The sequence below is a fragment of the Globicephala melas genome, chromosome 4 (genome assembly GCF_963455315.2).
Source record: "Globicephala melas chromosome 4, mGloMel1.2, whole genome shotgun sequence".
In the NCBI taxonomy this organism is placed as follows: domain Eukaryota; kingdom Metazoa; phylum Chordata; class Mammalia; order Artiodactyla; family Delphinidae; genus Globicephala; species Globicephala melas.
The window spans coordinates 114,935,307-114,959,025 of NC_083317.1; the positions used below are offsets into that span (position 1 = coordinate 114,935,307).

Below are 23,719 nucleotides of genomic sequence, written 5' to 3' on the forward strand. Positions count from 1 at the left end.
CGTGGCCTGCTAACATAGTTGAGTCAATTTAATCATAACAACTCATGAGCTTTAAAAGTATTTTTCAAGTCAAGAACCATAATTTAGACCAAAGCTAAAGCTAGAGATGTCAAATATAATTCTCCAGCAAGGGCACCCATTCTCTTTCCAGATGCTCTTCCTTCACAGAAGATAAGTGACTTAAGTAAGCAAATGACAACTCCAGATTTAATTTGGAAGCATGGGCTTTTCTTACACTTCCTTTTTCTTCACAGAAAAGTTCTGTTTTCTTGATGACCCTTTCTGAAAAAGCACTAGCTTCTGTTCTAAGTTAGTTTTGTCACTTAGGATCACACTTTTCATAGCAGTGACCAACCTGCCTATAGGGGTGTTGATGACCACTGTCCCACAAGGCCCAGCTGCTGTTGTCAACAAGGAAACAGACTGACAAGGGACTAGTCAAAAAGCAGTGAATCAACTGCAAATGGCTTTCGAGGTCCCCTGCATTCAACCTCTTCCTCCAAAGCTTCCCAAACTTCTCATATTTCTCTTGACCTCTGTTACGTGTTAAATTATGTCCCCCCCTCAAAAAAAAAAAAAGATATGTTGGTGTCCTAACTGTCAGTACCTCAGAAAGTGACTTTATTTGGAGATAGTCTGTACAGAGATAGTCAACTTAAAGTGAGGTCACTAGGGTGAGACCTGATGACTGGTGTGCTCATAAAAAAAGGGAAATTTGGGCACAAACACATATACAGCGAGAATGTCAGGAGAGGATGATAGGAAAGATCCGGTGGTGTGTCTACGAGCTGAGGAGTGTCAGAGATTGCCAGTAGACCACCAGAAGCTAGGGGAGAGGTATGGCTCAGGGCTCTCAGAAGAAAGCAGCTCTGCTGACACCCAGATCTTGGACTTCCAGCCTCCACAACTGTGAGACCATACATTTCTGATTGTTTAAGCCACACACTTTGTGGGACCTCGTTACGGCAGCCCTGGCAAACAAATACAACCTCACTAATGCTTCTACTACTTTCCATCTGACAGCTTCCGATGATTCTAAGCCATCTGGTGGCAGGAAGCAAGCCTGGCATGTCATCTCTGTGCTCCATGACCTTGGGCAGAGGGCCAGCCTCCACTGTACATACTGAGTAAGCACTTGTCAACTTGTGGATGTCGCCAGATAGCAGGAGGGCAAGTCATGAGGAAGGTGGTGGCTGTGTTAGCACCATCCCTCCTCCCTTGAGACTTCAAGAAGGGCAGCTGTGAATGAATCAGAGCTGGCATCTCTTCAACAGCTGGCTCACCACTCCAGTCTCCAGCAAAGAAACAAACAGAGAAGGAAGAACGCTGGCCAGTAACAAAAACTGGATCTGCTGGAGATGTTTATAATAAATATATTTATAACATCTATAATAAATCTTAGAACTAATAAGAAAAGGAACAGTACCTAATGATAAAAAGAAATATAATATTTTTGTTAATGTTGCTGAGGCTCTGTGGTATTGCTCTTCTGAAGATATACAATTAGAACTTTTTTCTTATACTTCTATTTTCTTTTATTGTGAGAAGACAGAAAAAAAAAGAGCAACAGAATACATATCAAAATATCCCCAGCAGCACTATTTTTGCAACTGGAAACAATCTAAATGTTCAACAGTAGGTGGTGTGGTTAAACAAGTAATGGCAGAGCAAAAGACAATGGACTGACTTCACAGCTGTTCAAAATTACAAACATGTGGACTAAAAGGATATATAAATCAGTATGCTGTAATAAAAGTATGCACAAAAAAGAATTATAATACAAAAATCCAAGATCACTGACCATCCCTATAACTTCTAATTCTGAAATTACCTGAAATCTATTACTCTAAGTGATAAATTAGCCCATCTTAAGACTTACGGCATACAACATGCCTGCCTTTGTACAAATAGCTGCTGCCTAGATTATAATATATTGCTCTAATACAATCCTACCTTAAGAAACAGGAAACATCTCGAATAAACAACCTAACCTTGCACCTAAAGCAATTAGAGAAAGAAGAACAAAAAACCCCCAAAGTTAGCAGAAGGAAAGAAATCATAAAAATCAGATCAGAAATAAATGAAAAAGAAATGAAGGAAACGATAGCAAAGATCAATAAAACTAAAAGGTGGTTCTTTGAGAAGATAAACAAAATTGATAAACCATTAGCCAGACTCATAAAGACAAAAAGGGAGAAGACTCAAATTAATAGAATTAGAAATGAAAAAGGAGAAGTAACAACTGACACTGCAGAAATACAAAGGATCATGAGAGATTACTACGAGCAACTCTATGCCAATAAAATGGACAACCTGGAAGAAATGGACAAATGCTTAGAAATGCACCACCTGCCAAGACTGAATCAGGAAGAAATAGAAAATACGAACAGACCAATCACAAGCACTGAAATTGAAACTGTGATTAAAACTCTTCCAACAAACAAAAGCCCAGGACCAGATGGCTTCACAGGCGAATTCTATCAAACATTTAGAGAAGAGCTAACACCTATCCTTCTCAAACTCTTCCAAAATATAGCAGAGGGAGGAACACTCCCAAACTCATTCTACGAGGCCACCATCACCCTGATACCAAAACCAGACAAGGATGTCACAAAGAAAGAAAACTACAGGCCAATATCACTGATGAACATAGATGCAAAAATCCTCAACAAAACACTAGCAAACAGAATCCAACAGCACATTAAAAGGATCATACACCATGATCAAGTGGGGTTTATTCCAGGAATGCAAGGATTCTTCAATATACGCAAATCAATCAATGTGATAAACCATATTAACAAACTGAAGGAGAAAAACCATATGATCATCTCAACAGATGCAGAGAAAGCTTTCGACAAAATTCAACACCCATTTATGATAAAAACTCTGCAGAAAGTAGGCATAGAGGGAAGTTTCCTCAACATAATAAAGGCCATATATGACAAACCCACAGCCAACATCATCCTCAATGGTAAAAAGCTGAAAGCATTTCCACTAAGATCAGGAACAAGACAAGGTTGCCCACTCTCACCACTCTTATTCAACATAATTTTGGAAGTTTTAGCCACAGCAATCAGAGAAGAAAAGGAAATAAAAGGAATTCAAATCGGAAAAGAAGAACTAAAGCCGTCACTCTCTGCAGATGACATGATACTATACATAGAGAATCCTAAAGGTGCTACCAGAAAACTACCAGAGCTAATCAATGAATTTGGTAAAGTAGCAGGATACAAAACTAATGCACAGAAATCTCTGGCATTCCTATACACTAATGATGAAAAAACTGAAAGTGAAATCAAGAAAACACTCCCATTTACCATTGCAACAAAAAGAATAAAATATCTAGCAATAAACCTACCTAAGGAGACAAAAGACCTCTATGCAGAAAATTATAAGACACTGATGAAAGAAATTAAAGAAGATACAAATAGATGGAGAGATATACCATGTTCTTGGATTGGAAGAATCAAGATTGTGAAAATGACTCTATTACCCAAAGCAATCTACAGATTCAATGCAATCCCTATCAAACTACCACTGGCATTTTTCACAGAAATAGAACAAAATATTTCACAATTTGTATGGAAACAAAGAAGACCCCGAATAGCCAAAGCAATCTTGAGAATGAAAAACGGAGCTGGAGGAATCAGGCTCCCTGACTTCAGACTATACTACAAAGCTACAGTAATCAAGACAGTATGGTACTGGCACAAAAACAGAAAGATAGATCAATGGAACAGGATAGAAAGCCCAGAGAAAAACCCACGCATATATGGTCACCTTATCTCTGATAAAGGAGGCAGTAATGTACAGTGGAGAAAGGACAGCCTCTTCAATAAGTGGTGCTGGGAAAACTGGACAGGTACATGTCAAAGTATGAGATTAGATCACTCCCTAACACCATACACAAAAATAAGCTCAAAATGGATTAAAGACCTAAATGTAAGGCCAGAAACTCTTATCAAACTCTTAGAGGAAAACATAGGCAGGACACTCTATGACATAAATCACAGCAAGATCCTTTTTAACCCACCTCCTAGAGAAATGGAAATAAAAACAAAAATAAACAAATGGGACCTAATGAAACTTCAAAGCTTTTGTACAGCAAAGGAAACCATAAACAAGACCAAAAGACAACCCTCAGAATGGAAGAAAATATTTGCAAATGAAGCAACTGACAAAGGATTAATCTCCAAAATTTATAAGCAGCTCATGCAGCTTAATAACAAAAAAACAAACAACCCAATCCAAAAATGGGCAGAAGACCTAAATAGTCATTTCTCCAAATAAGATATACAGACTGCCAACAAACTCATGAAAGAATGCTCAACATCACTAATCATTAGAGAAATACAAATTAAAACTACAATGAGATATCATCTCACACCAGTCAGAATGGCCATCATCAAAAAATCTAGAAACAATAAATGCTGGAGAGGGTGTGGAGAAAAGGGAACCCTCTTGCACTGTTGGTGGGAATGTAAATTGATACAGCCACTGTGGAGAACAGTATGGAGGTTCCTTAAAAAACTACAAATTGAACTACCATATGACCCAGCAATCCCACTACTGGGCATATATCCTGAGAAAACCATAATTCAAAAAGAGTCATGTAACACGATGTTCATTGCAGCTTTATTTACAATAGCCAGGACATGGAAGCAACCTAAGTGTCCATTATCGGATAAATGGATAATGAAGATGTGGCACATATATACAATGGAATATTACTCAGCCATAAAAAGAAACGAAATTGAGCTATTGTAATGAGGTGGACAGACCTAGAGTCTGTCATACAGAGTGAAGTAAGTCAGAAAGAGAGAGACAAATACCGTATGCTAACACATACATTTGGAATTTAAGGAAAAAAAAATGTCATGGAGAACCTAGGGGTAAGACAGGAATAAAGACACAGACCTACTAGAGAATGGACTTGAGGATATGGGGAGGGGGAAGGGTAAGCTGTGACGAAGCTAGAGAGATGCATGGACATATATACACTACCAAACGTAAGGTAGATAGCTAGTGGGAAGCAGCCACATAGCACAGGGAGATCAGCTCGGTGCTTTGTGACCGCCTGGAGGGGAGGGATAAGGAGGGTGGGAGGGAGGGAGACGGAAGAGGGAAGAGATATGGGAACATATGTATATATATAACTGATACATTTTGTTGTAAAGCAGAAACTAACACACCATTGTAAAGCAATTATACTCCAATAAAGATGTTAAAAAATTAAAAAAATACATACATATGCTCTAAATATCAAAATAAGACACTATGCTTCTCAAGGTAGCTTTTTAAAAATTTCTGCTTAAAAGAAATTAAAAAGCCATAAAAAGCCTAGTGTGTGCATTTTACTATCCATGACGATTACCGTGGATGAAGGTCTTTGTTTCTCTGGAACTACTTTCCTATGAATACACTGGGAAACAATCGTGAGCCTGACCTCACTGACCCACTCAGCCCCTGGGATGGAAGTGTCTTAAGCCAATGAGGGAAATACAACCTAGTGCATTAAAACATGTCAATACTGTCTTAGAAGTCAAAACTGAATGTGCGATATATGCTCGCTACACACCAAAAATTATGAAATATTTATGACACTATTAGGAGAGTAGAAAGGTACTAAATTCTGCTGTATGAGACATGCTTAATTCCAGTGGAGCACGGGGACAGGGTCTCCCCTCAGTTCTGCATAAGCTGATCCTCTGCTTCCAATCATAACGAAGAAGCCTGAAGGCGACTTCTACCCTAGTCCTGTAAATTTAACTTCGTGACGGAATCAAATGTTAATTTTTTTATCCTACCCAAAATAACGATTACATTTCATGATAAGGAAGAATTTCCTTAAAAATGAAGATCAAAATGGCCAAGGCAGAGGCTTATAAAATATCCTCAAGGTGTCCTATTCCAGTCCTTTTTGGGCATTCTCAGCCCTTTACCACCTAACTCTACTCTATCCCTGCTAATATACTATAGCCCGGGCCATACTGTTCCTTCTTTACTACAAACTGAAAAACCATCTATCTTTCAAATCCTGTCCTGGAAAGAGTCTACGTCAGTATTTTCCAAAGTGTGAGACACATGCAGTAACACAGCTCGTCTTAGGGGTGGTACTCACTCAACTCATGTTGCTGAGCTCCCTGCAGAGTCAGTATTTATTTTTACAGATATTTCCAATGTGTGACAAGGGATGTGACCACTACCGCTGAGAGTAGTGATCAAATGCTTCTTTTTAGAAAACATTTGTTTAAGGAAATAGGAAAAGAGGCAACTTAAACACAAGTAGCAGGTAAGTAATAAAGAAGGGATATGGCACTAGCAGAAGTAAGAAGTACTGAGGCTTGGACCACGTTGACTGGCGCTATGCATATAACATTTCGAAATTTGACTTACAAAGCTGCAGAAGCAAATGATAAGATTACATGAAAATTTCATGAAATTATATGAAATGAATTACATGAAAATTCTTGCAGCAAATGCTAACTGGCTAGACTCGGAGTTTCTTTTACATCAGTAAAGTAATATGTTAGAAAGTACTCTCATGCTCCTTTGGGATTATAGTGAAAACTCAAAGCCAAGTTAAGATAATCTTCTAAACATATCCATACTAAGTTATCATTCTAACACTGTTTAGAATAAAACTTGGTTTCTCAATATAAATATTTAGTCCACGGAACGGAAAAGTCCGAAGAAATTTAAAGAGGAAAAATTACATAACCTACTGAACCCCAAATATTTATTTATACCTTCTAGGAAAACAAATATACTGACTACAACAGTAACACAACCCTACTCTGATGAAGTGCTGGGGAGAAACGGCTAGGGTATATTTAGGCTTTTTCAGTTCTTAACAATCTCACGGGACATGAAAAATGCAATCTGCCTTTAAAGAACACTAAAAAAAAACAAAAAACAAAAGGGAAGAACGAAGAAGAAACCCACATGTTTGGTTTCAGAACACCAGGCCTTACCAGAGGCTGCTGGGGCTGCATGGTTTGGAGACCGAGGGTCTGACCCTGGGGCTGCGAGGACTGCTGAGGCTGCTGCATCTGGAAAGAAAGAAGAAGAATTATACATGTGAAAATAGGAGGTTGACGTCGTCATTCCAGTTCCCTCCCCCCATATGCCTTTGATCCAATCAGTCTGCTCCAACAAGGATGACTGACGCACACCTGCCTCCTCCGTCTTTGTCTTCCCAAATATATCGTTCCTCCTTCAAGGGCAAGACCTAAATCTCCTCCGTGTGCTTCCAGACTACTGCAACCCCAGGGATCTCTTCTTTGCTAGTCACAGTGTTCACAGTCTAAACCACCCTACACTGTCCAGGGACATGCTTTGTACTCACTGTCTTAATTCATTTCATGCCATTTGCCCTTCCACATATTTCATTCCACCTTACGCTCTCAAGTGAGACAAGGACTGCTCGCTAGTTATCTTTTCGTTCCCTATGGTACCCAGAGGAACTCATGAATTTAGATTTTTTTTTTTAAAGGAAGATGTAGATGTGAGAAGTTCTGGCCTAAATTACCAGCATAAAATCATAAATTGTGTCCGTGAACGCTGGCTCAAATACATAGCTCTTGGAAAACACTTGCAAGTCACAAAAGAAACACAGACTATAGACGTCCACCAGGGGGAACATCACAGAGGAGAGGAAAATATTAAGAGGTGGTTTGTCTCAATGACCTTTAAAGTCTCCTCCACCCTAACGCTTCATCTCGAGGATGACAGCACCAGACTGCTTTTCAGCCTCTGCATTTTTCCAACTTGGTTTGCATACTGTCCCTCAAATTCTTTGTCTTCTTTAGGGCAAGGTAATCAATAGTTATTGCCAGAAGGCATTTTTCATTAAGTGACAAGGGTCATGGATTTGGAATCCTAGCTGAGGTGTGGGCAGGCCACTGCCAACATGGACCAGAAACACAGCGACTGCAATAGGAAGCCAATTCTCCATTGGGCTCTCTGTGAACCCTTTCAGGAAAAGTCACCCCAACTTTGTAATTATTAATCTGTTCCTTTATGGAGGTAGTCAGTCACCAAAAAAGGAATAAGTATAATTCGGATGCAGAAGCAAATCATTTTTCCTTATCTCCCAGGAATGTGTTGGTAATGCAAAAATTATCAGAAGGACACACCATGTTAATTGGGATAAAAAGTACACATTAACCAATAAGGAAGGTTTTCAAAATTTGTAGCTTGAAAACAATGCTAGTGTAAGAAAGGAAGTGGTAAATAAAAAAATAATGTAATAACTTTCCTCGGTGATCTGGAAATGAGAAATTTTAAAACAGAGAGAAATATAAATATCAGTCCTAAAAAGCTCTGAAACATATACTTAGCACTTGGGGAAAAAATTATTTTAAGAAAATATCACTATGAGTATTAACAGTCATAATAATGGTAATATTACCAAATGGCTGCTTCACTTGCATTTTCATATTTAATTTTCACTACACATTTAAGAGGTGGGCACTATAATTAGTTCCATCTTATTCATGACAAAATTAAGGACTAGAGGGTTTTTGACCACGCTGGAGATTTTATATATGCAATGTGTGGGATTGGCCATCTATAGGCCACACTCCCTCCCAAACCAATTACCATATGTTGTTCAATTTTGTGATACAGTTCTTTCCACATTTTAACAGGCAAAAACTGGGATGCAATTCATGGCATCTTATAACTGTGAAGCCCAGTTTTGTTGAAGATTTGTGGTGGCTTTGGTCTGTCGAAGTGTTGGCACTGCCAACTAGAATTTTTTGGGTCACACTGAATTCAGACCTCAAACCCACTTGCGCTAACGGTTCAAATATTTTCTTCCCACCACCAGTGTCAAGGTTGAGACATGCAAGTTCCTTTGCTGTCCCTTTCTGCATGACAGGTTTATTTCTCATTGACCTCATACAAAGAGTATGGCCCTTGGGCACCCCAGTTCTACTAGAGTTCCCATTCTCAGTGCTGCTTTCTTTTCCTTTCTTAGAAATACACAAAAGGACAGTGCATCTCAAGTTGGACTGTTGATGAGATTAGAGTCCACTGTACAGACTCATCAGGCAGTTTCCAACCCAACAACACAGAATAAGCTTGCTAATAATAAAGGCAAATGGAACGGATAAACCTAACAGCCTATATTCCCTAAACAAGGGAGGGAGAAGCCGGAATGTGTTAAGGGGAGGAGCCCTTTATCTAGGAGACTCAAATATTTATGACAAATAAGTGAAGGACAGCTCTCTGGATTCTACCAGAGACAGGATGAAATATCCCTTTGAAGTACCCTACCTACATAACTCCAACTTCACAGCCCAATCAGACTAGAGGTGTTAAACAGAAAATTTTTTGGATTACAGACCCCTCTAGAAATCTGAACAAAAACTCTGGACGGCTTGACTGTTTCCAAAAAATACACATGTAAGAAATTTTGAACTCAAATTGCATGGCCTCTAGTCAAACAGTGACTGGGGAAGCTGAGGCTTACACTCTTAAGATAAAGGCATCCAGCTACCCTCCCGAACCTTTGTGAAAGGGCAAGGATGGTCTGCAAAATGTACTCTTCTGTCCACGACCTGGCAGGTGCACAGAGAAAGGAAGACCCCTGCCGAACTGGAACTAAATTACCCCAGTTAGGTCCCAGCAATTAAAGTCTGAAGTGTCTGTTATTTCTTATGACCGCTGAGGACCCCACACACATTGCACTCACTCCCAGCTCCATACCTGGAGGAGCCTCTGCTGCTGTCGCACCTGTGGCTGTCTGGGCCTCACTGGGTCCTGAGACAGGGACACCGAGGGAAGGTTTGGATGCACGGAAGTCAGCACCGCATCCAGTCCTCCACCCACCAGAGGGCTCTGCTGAAGCGACTGATGATTCAGTCTGGTCAAGAATAAAGAACTTGTTTTCAGGCCCAAGCATACTGTCAAATGTTTATCATCAGTGCCACTGGCACACTGCACACACTCACAAAGAAACCATCATGTTCAGTAATCACTGTGTACAATTCAAATGCAATAAAGACCAGTGGTTAAGGTAACCTAGATTCCCAGGGACACATGGTATCATAGGTATCCAGACAGCAAATGGCACAGGTGGGATTTAAACCCAGAACTTCGGGGCTCTGAAGTTCAAGTTCTTAGGCAACATGCTATGCTGCCACTTATTAGACAAATAATAAACATGGTGCATGTTTTCCAAATTCATTTATTTTCCCAAATGTGTTACCAACGACCCTGCCAACTTTCCAAACAGTGATTACTAGAGTTGACCTGCAATCCTTGATGGTAACACACGGGAGTCCAGCTGCCGTCCACTGTAGTGCAGCAATCTGCATGCAACTGAGTTTTCCTAGACCCACGCCATCCAACAGAACTTCCTACGGTGACCGAAACGCCTCCACCTGTGCTGTCCAATGAGATAGCCACTGGCCGCCAGGACCAGCTGTAGCATTTCTGGGTCTCAGTGCAAAACAAGAAGGCAGGGCTCTCTGATCAAACATCAGTAAGAATTGCAAGCGGGTGACAATAGAGCATTACAATCAACCATGCGGGTCTTCTAAACACAGCGCCCTATGGGACTGCGCAGGTCACACACCTTCGAAGCTGGCCCTGCTGGCCACATGTGGTTCATGAACACTTGACATGTGACTAGCGTGACAGAGAACTGAGGAGCTTTAACTTAACTTTAATTAGTCTAAATTTAAATAGCCCACGTGGCTGGCAGCTGCTATAATGGACAGTGCGGTTATACGCTATGTACTACATCGACAAGATCCAATTAAAGCAAAAACGGAGTAAGAGTCTTTTCATGATCCGGTTTTGCCAGCCATTCCTGAGGTGGAAAAGGTAGAAACTAAGATACGTGACAAAAGTGTTATGGGCACCGTGCACAACGAGTATTGCAGATCAACATATTCTAGTAAGGCACTGCTAAGGATAATCAACAATTTTTAATCTTAGATATTTATTGCCAAAAAACCTTTTTAAAAGAGGAGGAAAAAAAGAACATTGGAGCTAACATGGTGGTATCATTGAAAAATATTACACAAATACTATGGGAGATGTGAGTCAAACAATAAGGGACTTGAAAGGAATAAACGAGATGGGGCACTGCTTCTTTTGAACCACAATCTGGATGCTGCTGAAGATGAGATGACGATGAAAATTATATGCAAATAGGCAAGCTCATAGGAACAATTATAAAGCACCATGTCCTAGAAGAAGCACGGTAAAGGCGAGAATTTGAGTGTCCACCACTGCCATCATTATTTCCACATGCATCACCTCTGAGAGCCACTCAGGGGCTGCAGGTACGGCGACGCCTGCTGCTGAACGTAGCCACTCGGCGGCTGCTGCTGCATCTGTCTGAGTCTTTCCATTAGCGCCGGGTTGGAATGCGCAGCCGGATAGGTTCTGGAATTATAGGTAGGAGACAGGACCACGCTGCCAGCCTGCTGCTGAGGGGTCTGCTGCAAAGGCATCTGCGTTCCGTACATCGTATAGCCCTGGGGCATGGTCTGCAGGCAGGCACAAGGAAGGAAGTCAATGTTTTGATTTGCCCCCAGCTTTCCTATCGCTAAGATATCGAGGGCAAAAACAAAGCCAGGAGGAGCCCCCTGAAATTCGCCGTTCTCAAAGACTCTTTTTAACTCAAAATACGAGGAAGAGCACTCTGGAGGCAGAGAGAGGAGCCCGAAAGTTATACAATGAACTGTTTGTATAATGATTCACCAGAAATTTCAATTAAAGAGCAAAAGGAATCCTCACTTGGTTAAGAGATCAGTTTTAAGCTCAGTTGCTTATTTTGAGGAAAGGAAGGGCAGGTTTCTGCTCAGAAATAATCAGGCAAGCATCTCTGCCTTTAGTGCACAGATGGCATCAATGTTCAACAGATCCCAAGCATCATTAATGTTGTTTCCAAAATTAACCAGAAGAGTTACTCATGCTCAATGTAGATTAAAATCATGGAGTACACTTTCCTTGTATGTAACTACACTTCCTCGGATCTAATGAGTATCTCTGTAGTGACCAACCAGTTAACAAGAACAACAACAACAAAAACAATCAATTACCTTAACCAGAGAATAAGGGTGTCATTGGTGACTATTCAATAATCTCTAGTTCTGGTTGGACTGCAGCCTGTTTCAGCACTCTACCAATAATCGTTAATATATGAGTGGCTGATTCTCCAAATCTTGACACCCAATGTAAATGAAAAGCTTCAGGTTCTGCTGCGTCACTATCTACAATTTACAGAACACAGTGCTGATTAAAATAGAAGAGGACTGCTCTTCAGGTCCTCAAAGTACCACATTTTAAGGTAGTTGAATGGCTCTGACTTGGAAGACAGAGTGAGGGACGATGACCTTCCTGCAGGCAGCGTGCAGGGATACAGGCTGTGTGGCTCGGTGCCTGTGAAGGCCAACCTTGGCCTTCCTTTCAGCTGCGGACACAGTATGAACCGCTGGCCTAACTACAGGCCTTGCCAACATCCCTGGCCTCCTGATTATCCATCCCTGAGAGGGATAGAGTACAAGGATATGGAAGCAGAAATGACAAAACTATTAGAAAAAATAGCTCAAGATTTGCATCATATTAAGGCAAATCTATCATTTGCTGAATAACTGCTGTGTATCTATCTGGTGCTTTGCTAGTTCCATAGGTTGTCTTAAATCCCCACAATGTTCATCTCTATTTTACAGAGAAGGAAACCAAGACTCAGAGTAACTCGCACAATGTCACACAGCTTGTAGGTTGTCAGGAATTTTGTCAAGGTCTGATGCCAAGGCCAATTATCTTCTTATTCCACCATGATTCCTCTTCGAAGCTATCTTTGAATATCATAAATTCAATCATGAATTACATCATTATACATTATAACATAAGTACCCTGGCTGGGACTGTTCATCATTTCAATATCTACCATCATCATTAATAGAAAGGTATGAACTGATACTTCTGATTCAAGAATTTCCTAAAATGTTTCATGCCCTTTAATCAATCCTGAGACTTGTTTAATAATCACTGGTAAAGCTTTGTTTTTGAAATGTCAATTATAATCTATAAGCAGAAGTGACTAAGTTCTATACCCCATGAGGGAATTGATACCCTACTTACCTAGTTCCCCCCTTCAAATAAAGAGCATTAAAAATCCCAGCAGCACCTACAAAGCAAACATGGGTACCTGTGCTTGCTGCAGACCTGGATACTGGGGGAGCTGAGGGGAGGGCCGTGCTTGAGCAGCAAAGAGAGCAGCCTGGTCCCCCGGCTGGCCCTGGAAGACAAAGCCAAGGCGGCTCTTGATCATAACAGCAAGGGCATGATCCGAGCTCCTGGTTAATTACCCCCAAAACCCCTGACACCATGCCCTATGTGAGAACAACACTTGCAGATTCCAACCTGCATTGAATACTATTTCTCATCAATTTCCTATTAACAGTAGAGATTGCTGCACTTATTATTTCTTCCAAAGACGACTACAGATGTCCCCAGTGATCACACATACATAAACACAAGCCCAAATAATCAATGGTCTGCTCATCAGAGAGGCTCTGAGTCAGCTTTCCTGTACACTCCAGGGTACAAATGTCCCTCTAGAGTAAAAGGCATGAGTCTCTAAGTGTGAAATCTGAAACCACAGAGTTGCCTCATCCTGTGCCCATAAGTAAGAGAACACGTGGTACACGCAGATGGCATATACTACCTTCATGACTTTTTAATGATGTTTCTTCAGAGGGACCTAAAAATTGCCTATTTAGCCATGTATGCAAGGGATGAATTTGGGATCTCTTATGACTCTAATAATCAATGAAAATGTATAATAAGTTAATATCAAATACAGTTCTAACCAACTACAATGTAAAATAAAACCAATTAACATCTGTTCACCAGTCTTAATTTAATGCATGTTTTGGCCTGAGGAAAAATAAATGTGTTCCTAAGAGCAGCTGTATGTATTTTACATTTTGGCGGCAGAACCTATTTCATGGAAGCTTGCGGTATTAATCACAGAAGGAGGCCAAGCTTCCGACCACCCCTTGGTTTTTTCAGGACTTACTAATGACAAAGAAATGGGGTTTATTCTAGGATATTTCACCACTGTTTTATATCACAGATGTCCTCATTTTTTTTAAGTGCTAAAATACAGTTATATTAAAAACGAATTTTAATGTTCTGGGAAAGTAGTGCAGCTATTTCTGGCAGGGAGAAAGGTATAAACATTTAGCTTAAGAGGGAGAACACCAACAATTATTAAGCATCTATTATGTGCCAGGGACTGGGCTTCTTGTTCTCATTCCCATTCTCTCACAGGAACTCTGCAGGGAGGGGACATCATCCCCAATTTCTTCAGGTAGGAAAAGCCAGGCTCAAAGAGCCTAGGTAGCTTAGCGAACTCACCCAGCTAGACCTGGCTAAGCCGTGAGCGCTCAGGTAAGTCTGCCTCCAAAGCCTAGGGTTTCTTCCATTATGATGAGATGCCTCCATATGTGATATCAAGGATGAAACTATTTAAAATTTCATTTAGTGCTTATTCTTAAGGGACATAGAGCCTTGTAAACTCACCCCAATAAGAAACCAAAAGGAGACTCTTTATTAAGACTTGTTAATGAGATTTTGAAATGAAACGTATACATCAGACGGTGAAGCCTTTTCTCTGATCCCCACATAAAATCACTCGAGGGCAGTTAAGAAACTTCGGCCTCTCCGAAGGTGGCTCTCCACCCATACGCGGACCAAACACAAACTTCTGGGAGCATCTGCTATGGTATCTACATGTAACAGCTTCAACAAGAATCTAACTTTCCAGTGTAGGGTACCATGAAGATACTCTGAGCCTTTAGCTGATTAATCTAAGTGCAATTACATCCCTATTTGCTTAAGTCTAAGAAAAAGAGCCCAAACTCCCTCTAGGAGAGCTCACGCCACGGGAGTGTGGCTATCTGGAGCCTACAAGCATTGCCCCAAAGTATCCACATGGCCCTTGATCCTCCAAACACTAAGCCAGGGAGTCACTAAATCAACCAGATCTTTACATGCCGCTCCTCGACTTGGTGCTCCCCAACAGCATTGTCCAAGGTCCCTGAAACATATACTGCTGTGCCTCTTGGTGGGGATAAATATATGTATATTATCATTTTTACAGAAGAAAAGAAAAATGAATTATTTCTGTGAGTTAGAATCTTGAGATCCCTAAGTAGTCTAAAAAACCCAGGCCCTTTTTTGCCTTGGAGGGAAACAAGATGCGATGTGCCTGTGACAGAGGCATGCGGATACATAAAACAGATGTTTTTTAACTCTTTACTCTTCCTTTGCTTGTTGAAGAACCTTAGGAAACAAACTATGACTTATATGTAGTGGTGGATCTGAGTTACTGGGCAACACTCTTTTTTTTTTGTTTTTGTTTTTTGTTTTTTGCGGTACGCGGGCCTCTCACTGTTGTGGCCTCTCCCGTTGCGGAGTACAGGCTCCGGACGCGCAGGTTCAGTGGCCATGGCTCACGGGCCCAGCCGCTCCGTGGCATGTGGGATCTTCCCGGACTGGGGCACGAACCCATGTCCCCTGCATCAGCAGGCGGACTCTCAGCCACTAGTGCCACCAGGGAAGCCCAACACTCTTTTATTGACAAAGAACAGTTGAGATTTTGGAAATTTAAGAAATACGAATTAAAAAACATCTACATTTTTAAAAATCACAAAATTAACATTCAAGGAAAAACACTATAACTTTGAAAAAAAAGCAAGAAGAAAGGGGTGAAAAATTTCAAATCAGTTTTACACTCTTAAAATTCATGTACTCTTCAGTGAACCCTCTTTAGTCTAAAGGTAAACTATTTATTTGTAAATAGACTATATTCCCTGCCATCCCCATTCCCCCCCCCCAACTCGCTACTTAAGTACAGTAGGTAAGGGTTCTAACATTCAGTACCCTCCCTGAGGAAATCACAAACACCTCACGTTGGCCAGCAGCGCTCGCCAAGGGCTTTTATCGTCATATTTGCCCTCAATGAAAAATACCCATCTCTTCTCCCAAACGGAAATGACCTCCTCCTGCTCTCTGGTTTTCCCAGAATAATGACAGGAACAAATGATTTCAATTTGTAGAAATAGTTCAATCTGTTGAGTAAGGAATGAATGACCAAGAAGTTCTTTAGTAACTTGAAAGATTTTACAGATGCTAAACGAGGACCATAATGCGGGAATAGGTAAGAAAACTAAATATAGTAAGAGTCTTAAAATGTTAGTAGGGATGGTTTTGCTGCATTCAGGAAGGGACTATATAAGGTATCATCTGAACTGGGACAGGCCAGGAGAATGGGGGCAAAGTGAGACCATGCCTGGCAAATTGTGACTTACGGTCACCTGCGTCGTACATAACCTACTTACCTGTTATTTTCTGAAAACTATCTAAGTTTTATTTGACTTTTTTTTTTTAAATCAGTTCCTAGCACTGTGTCTGGCATATAGTAAGTGCTCTATAAATATCTATTGAGGAAACCTAAGATCTAAGATTTAACTTAGTTTATCTGTGAAACAAGAGTTCCAGAGGCAAACTGAGATTTATATTTCAGGATAAATTAGTTTACCAAGTGCTTTCCAATTGCCCCATATTTTTAAGTACCATCTTTCGTTTTGAAAACTCACTTTTTAATTTAATTTTTAGCACCTGTCATTCTAATGATTTCTTCTTTCTGCCTTCATTAATACCTGGAGAGTAGCTCAATTGCCCCTCTTCATTTATTCTGCTTAACTGCAACAATCAGAGGCAACATTAAGTTCACACTTTTGTGGTTGTAAAGGAGGCTGGTTTCTGAGGGAATATCTGTGTCTAGCCAGGGGCCACATTGTGCTCCGGCTCCAGCTCCCCTGGCTCAGGTACCCAACGTACACGTGCTAAGAGAGTGAGCCACAGTTAACTGGGAAATTCTGATAGCTACATGAACCCATCTCTGCATTGCTACCCAGGGTAAATTCCTACATGTGGTCTCTCTCGTCTGTTTTTATACATTTTGCTTTAGGCTTGCCTCTGGGTAAGAAACAGAAATCTATTGTATTTTCTAAAATTTCCACTTCCTAAAAACTTTTAAAAAAGCTGTGCTGTTCAATACTGACTCATCTTGCTGGTCTTTATAAGAACAATTCTCTCTCTTACTGCTTTATTTTTAATTAGACAAGAGAAGCATCTGAGCTCAGAGAGGTGTAGACTCAAAACCTCTTGCATAATTTGAAATGAATACATCCAGTAAGTTAAAAAAATTTTTGATAAATCATCCTCAAAGATAATTTTCAATCTTCTGGGTCTTGTTCTCTTCATTAGTTCACTCTCTCAGTCAACTGAGAAAATGTGAGGGTCTCTTTCTAAAGGAGAATTGGTTATAGCTCCAATTAGCAGACAGTTACAATCAGCAGCATTTCAGAATCAGGGATCTTCTATCCACTCAATTCACTAGTAATGAGTTTTTTTCAAATCCTTATTTAGTAACTTTCCAATAGTGTTTAAGGGTTGCAAGTAGAGAGACAAGTTGTGCCTGAAAAACCACAGCCAGATGTTGTGACTCTGTTTCTGAAAATGCTGATTTAGGAATAATAATAAAAGTCACCCAACGAAAACCAGTGGGTAATGTTTCACGAGTCAACTAGCAAAAAGGGTTTTACTTGTGATGACTGGTTTGGAAGGTACTGGGTAATGGTGCCCAAGGTTAAACAACAAGTGGCGTGAACCCCAAGTTTTGGTCGTCACATTATACGGGTGTATTTTGATTGCAGGCAATAGATACACAGAAAATTCTATCATTAAAAGAGGTCCTGTTGACCAGTTATGCTTAATTCTTTTATAAAGCTTCCCATCAAATATAACTTGGTTGGCAATCGATTAACAGTAACATTAACTGCTGGAACCACCTGATTCATTTTGAAATAAACACATGTCATACAATAATGAACTTTTACAATATATTCTGTTAACATGCTCATAAAGGAGGAATATAACATATTGATTGATTGAGTATACATACACATTCATTAAATTCCTGATATTGGAGAATATTAAAGAAAAATAAGAATGGTGAAAAGGACAGCAAAGATATATATACACATTTCCATTTATTTGAATGAATATATAGATCATATAACCTTTTGACTTTAAATACCTGATGAACAAAATATTGTGTCTATTTTTTTAAAAAGTAAAATCAATGGTAGATGCAAATTGTATTCTGTTCAAATTACATTATCATCTGAACAATAAATGCCCTACAGCAAACATAAGCTACCTGAAAGATATTTTTAAATTTGATCGTTTAATTCAAGTTTTTTTAAAAACAAAAACCTCGCCTGCTCTCTGTACAAGTGTCAAGAAAAATTGATAGAAAAATTGACTGCTTTCAGAAAAGTCTCCAAACTTTCCTTTGTTGAAAGAACTATTAAAGAAATTGCCTATATGACAGTATTTCATAACTGAGATATTTTCAAAGCTTGTATATGCCATTAAGGATATTTTCACCAATGTATAGAAAATGTTACCCATTAAATTGGCAGTGAAACGAGTTGACTTACATTCACATCTGAGATGTGTGCTCTTTTTTATTCTAATGCTTCTTGGGTTTATGTTGTGGGTTGGCTAGCTGATACAGAAACCTATAAGTAATTTAATGCAAAACATGCATTCTTCGCTAGCCCAGGCAAAGCAGTAGAGATGAAGTCTTATGACATGCATGCACAAGACCTATGCTCAAAAAAAAACACCTTCTCCATACCGGAAAGAAAATAGAGATGATGCGTTCTGTTGAGAATTTAGGAAGAACCAGTGAGTGGGATGTGATGAGAAGGGCATGTTTCATAACCACAGTTTTCATTATCTTGCATTGGCCTGTGAGTCAGCATGCCATGCGTTCCTCTACTAATGAGGTGAGTTATCGCAGAGAGAAGCGAGAGCTCGGGAACAGATGGGTTCAGAACTGGGACTGAGATGAAGGTACACGAACTGGCCTATGTTCCCAAGCCCGGGCCACGAACGTCCACTGGTTTCGATACCATACACGTATATGATGAAAATCATGAGGCAATCAAAGGGGACAACTTTCAGAAATAAATTCTGTTAAAGTGAACATGGTCAATGCATTCATGATTCTGTGTTACAGTCTCAAACATAAACCAAGTGAGTAACAGTGAAATGAAGACTATAATAATTACCAGCTAGAGGGGAATAACCTGCTTCTCATTCTGATGTTCAAAGAATAATGCTATAAAAGTTTACTTAAAGAAAAAAAAAAAAAAAGAAAGTAAAAGGAATGACAGACAGCAGGGGTGTTACCATTATGTTGTCAAAGTCTTCCAGAAGGGAGACAGCAGAGTTACAGAAGTCCTACAGAAAGGGGACAGCAAGAAAACGGCAGACAATACAGATAAGATTGTTTAGCCTAATGATGTGGGTAGCCAAAATACATAAGAATTAGTTCATTTTAAAACAATGTTTCAGGGAGTCAAGACTTAAAAAACCCAGGCCCTAAGAGTTCATATTAATTTATATGCCAAACAATATCACCATAGGCTGGGACACAGATAAATAATACGGCAATAGTCATATAATGGAACAGCACATCCTGGAGGTTGAACAGGGACATACAAGAAGTAGGGGGGCTATCAGACCCAGATAACTTCCCGAAGCTAAGGGATGCTCGCACCTCGGTGTAAGCAAAAGAGCGCCCAAGTCCTTCTCAGCCCAGAGCCGGGGGAGAAGCGCTCAGGACATTTGGGTCACATGAAACACACAAGACATTAAGTGAACAAGTCATATATTATTGGAGGATGTCATTAGATAGCTCCATCCCCAGTAAATGCAAATGAAAACAGAGCATCAGTTTAACCACACATTCAATCAAGCAACATAGACAACAAATATTCATAGTGCCACTAGTGTTTACATGCTAACAGGGAGTCTAATTTAGAAAAAGGGAACCATATGCTGGGGAAAAATATTCCTGTTTCTCAGGTCAATGATCCCCTTGCTTAATCATCTTTATGAATGAATTCTAAGTGACACTTAGTCTGAGACATTAAAATTTTTCTGTTCACTGAATTTCAGAAATAGAGATGAGGCAAAAAATTCATAACCCTAATGGAAAAAAAGAAAAGTCTTTTACTATACTAAGAACGAGAAATCATAGGAGGAATTTCCCAACAAATAATATCTGTTCTCACCATTTTAGGGGTAGGTACATAATTCATTGCATCTATTCATTTGTCTTTATATCCAACTACCACCTTTGTATTAGTGGTTCACTCTCTCAGCCCTCTACCCCTATCTTCTCCCCGTTCATAAACATCAAGCTGTGTACACCATCTACGAGATCACGACAGTTGCACAATCATAATGTCAGCAAACGACATGGGTGCCTTCCTTATCCTTCAAGTAAATAGCGAAATACCAGATATTAAGTAATAAGCAGAGCATCTACTTTCCTGGACATGGTTTCCACCCAAGTAACAAAATGACAGGGTTTAGGACATATTTACTAGCTCAGTGTTTTTTGTCCTCCTAAGTTCATTTTGTCACTGAGATGTATGAAAGTTGTACTTCTCTGAGTCAATGCATTAAAGATTCTTGTCAAAACTCAAGATTTGTTTCAACAAGTCTATTTTGTACACCTTTACCAACTAAGAACCAAATTAGTTTGAAAATATGCTCAAATTATAGAATCAGGAAAATTACAGAAGGGAAAACTTAAATTGCTGGTAAAGTTATAAAACATGCCTAAACTCACAGGTAATAAGAAAATGCAAGTTAAAATGATGTAACGCAACACGATTTTGCCTGCTCTGAATGAGGAAATTAAGGTCTGACAATATCAAGGGTTAGTGGAGGATGTGGAGGAAAGAAAACGCTCATTTATAACCGACAGGAAGCACCACCACTTTGGAAATTAAATCCACATTTCCACTTCCACGTACGTACCCTACAACTCAGCACGTGCAGAAGACACGGACAAAAATGTCTACCGTAGCACGGTTAACAGTAACAAACAATTGGAAATAACTGAAATGATCATCAACAGAATGGATAAATGTTAATACTCATAATGGACGAGTATCCAACCAGGACAAGCAAATACATAAAACCAAGTATAACAAGGTAGATATAATTAAAAATTAGTCAAAACAAAAAAGTTACAAAACAGTACAAAAATACCTGTGTGAGACTATCATAATGTAAAGTTTCAAATCTGAAAGTAATACTATATAATGTTTATGTCCATGGATGCAAAAATATGTAGTAAAAATGTAAAAGACATTCATAAGAAAGAAAAACATGAAATTCATGGTAGTGATTACCTCTTTTTCTTTATGAGACAAGGGGCCTCATCCACGTCTGTAAAGTTTTATGTAATAAAAGAATGATCTAGAGCAAATGTGGCCGAACATTATTATTTAATAAAGCTAGGTGGTAAGTACATTAGTGTTTGCTATATTATTGTCTATTCTTGTACGTTTGAAAAACACTGCTAAAAAGAGTGAGTAGGAGGTAAAGAGCAAAAGGAAGGAAACAGATATTCCAAGGTGATACCATATCCAGAAGGTAGATCAATTACCAGACCAAAAAGGATGGCTGCTCAACTGAAATGAGCTTCATCAATCCAAGAGGCATGCTTTCAGGATGTTACAGAGACACTTTTGCCAAGGAGCTGACAACTCTGGAAGGCTCTGACTCAGTCAGTGTTCTTTCATTAAATTACTTAATTCCTTTATTTGGATACACAGTGACGGCACCTGCTCCATGGTTAGATAACCAAGTGTTCTTACCAGTAACCACCAGCTATAACTGAACACATCATTTATATCTGTCAGAAATCTTCCTCTTTAATATAATGAAAATCCTTATGATTCATTATCTGTAGCCAACAATCAATTGCTTTCTTCCAAATGTGTCTCAATCAAATTAAGCTAAACGTACCTTTTATCTTTCACTGGTCTCTCAGAATAAACTGTCTAGCAGTGATTATTACAAAGAACACAAGACGATTTTGTGTGTTGAAAGGGAGAAGTCAGGATAAAGTGATATCATAAATCAAGGCACAAAATTAAGTTCTCTTCCTGTATCAAAACTTAAGATTCCCTTCAAAAGCCCCTTCTCTAGAATACTGATAAGGTGGCGGGGGGGGGGGGCGGGGAAGGGGAAGAAATTACCTTGTGTCAGAAGAAAAATATTAGATATAAGAAAAAGGTGACTGAAAAACAATTTAAGCAGCATTTGGCATTATTATAACCAACATTCTATATTTTATGATAAGTCTCATGGGATATGTGGAAAATAAAATATTACAGTGATATTTTTATAACAGTGAAATTGGAATCAGTCCCTCTAAAGTTTGTATCACAGAATTTAGATGGTAAAAACATACTGCTCTAAGAAACCAAAATGGCTATTAGGAAAACTAAACAATCTTCAACATTCCTTTTTCTTGGTCTCTTCTACTGGTGGCCACCTAACACCAATCATATATAGGGACAATTAATGTAATTATACAAGTAAAGCACATACTATAAGCCAGCCACCGTTCTAAGGGCTGTTACAGACGTTAAATCATTAATTTCACAAGAACCCTGTGGAGTAAATGTTGCATTAGCTCCATTTTATAGACGAGCCTCTGAGGCACAGAAAGGTGACAAAATCACTATACTGGGTCCCATTTAAATAAGGGACACTGAGTAAGGAATGGAGGGGGGGAGAATTTCTACTTCCTTGGATGAAGACTACAACTGAGAAAAATGACAAGTTTCCTCACCAAACATCTTTGTGCATGTTAATATGCACTAAAGCTGTAAGAAAATACACCTGATTATAATAACAGTCACTACATCAAATAACTTGGTTAACAATACCTAACAATATCCATGCTATTTAGCACCTGTTTTCTAGACACTATTGGTACATTCCTAAGGAAGTGTAAGACGGTTCATAACAGAAAATTTCATGACCAACTGAAGCTGGTATTCAGTCTCTGTAGCAGAATCAGAATTATTCTATAATGGTTCTCTAGTTTTCATTGTGCACCATCTAAGGCTAGATCTTCCTACACACATCAACTCTGTCCATTACATGTAAAGAGGCTAAGGGGACTCTGCAAGGTCTGAGATGTATCCAGAATTCAGGAATTTGTGCCCTCTCTGCCCCATCTAGGTCTTCAAAACAACCATAGCAGAGGTTGCTGTTGGGAGAAGTTTCTGGAAGCACTCAGAGGAAGAGGTACGAGATGAGTCTGTGGATAAAAATCAGGTTGCTAAGGATCAAGGCTACTAAGAAACTCCAGCGTTCTGGAAATAGCTGCTCAAAACATGAATTCATTCAATAAACATCTCATAGATTTCTATCCTCTGCTCAGTAGGTGGAAAGATGATACAAAGTATTGTAAGACCCAATGCCTGACCTAAGAAGAGGGGGCCAGCCGGGGGTCACCGTACAACCAGCCTGAGAAGCTAGAGTCACATCCAAGGCTTGGAGCAACCGGTCAGTCTTTAAAAGCAGCTGCTACAATTCCAAGATAAGTTTTGAAGGTTAAGTAATTTGAAATTCTCCAACATGTTTGTTACATTTAAGAAAATGGATTCTGTCATTAGAAAATTTGTAGGATAAGGAGGAAAATGATACCTATTTCATCTTCTCTATAAGAAGGCAAAAACTGAAAGAAAAAAAAAAACCCACAAGTTTGTATGTAGCTAGAGAGAATCACATTCTG

The 23,719-nt window shown here is 39.5% G+C and overlaps 1 protein-coding gene across 1 annotated transcript in view; it reads right to left on the reverse strand.

Moving 5' to 3' along the window:
* Positions 1–23,719, reverse strand: part of MED12L (mediator complex subunit 12L) — a 327,428-nt gene that overhangs the window by 12,986 nt on the left and 290,723 nt on the right. Inside the window, exons 37-42 of the mRNA XM_060297523.1 lie at positions 19,300–19,350; positions 18,002–18,016; positions 13,175–13,264; positions 11,275–11,507; positions 9,715–9,871; positions 6,975–7,052 (exon numbers count right to left, since the gene is read on the reverse strand). Coding sequence (XP_060153506.1) covers positions 6,975–7,052; positions 9,715–9,871; positions 11,275–11,507; positions 13,175–13,264; positions 18,002–18,016; positions 19,300–19,350 — 624 coding nt within the window. The remainder of the gene's footprint in view (positions 1–6,974; positions 7,053–9,714; positions 9,872–11,274; positions 11,508–13,174; positions 13,265–18,001; positions 18,017–19,299; positions 19,351–23,719) is intronic.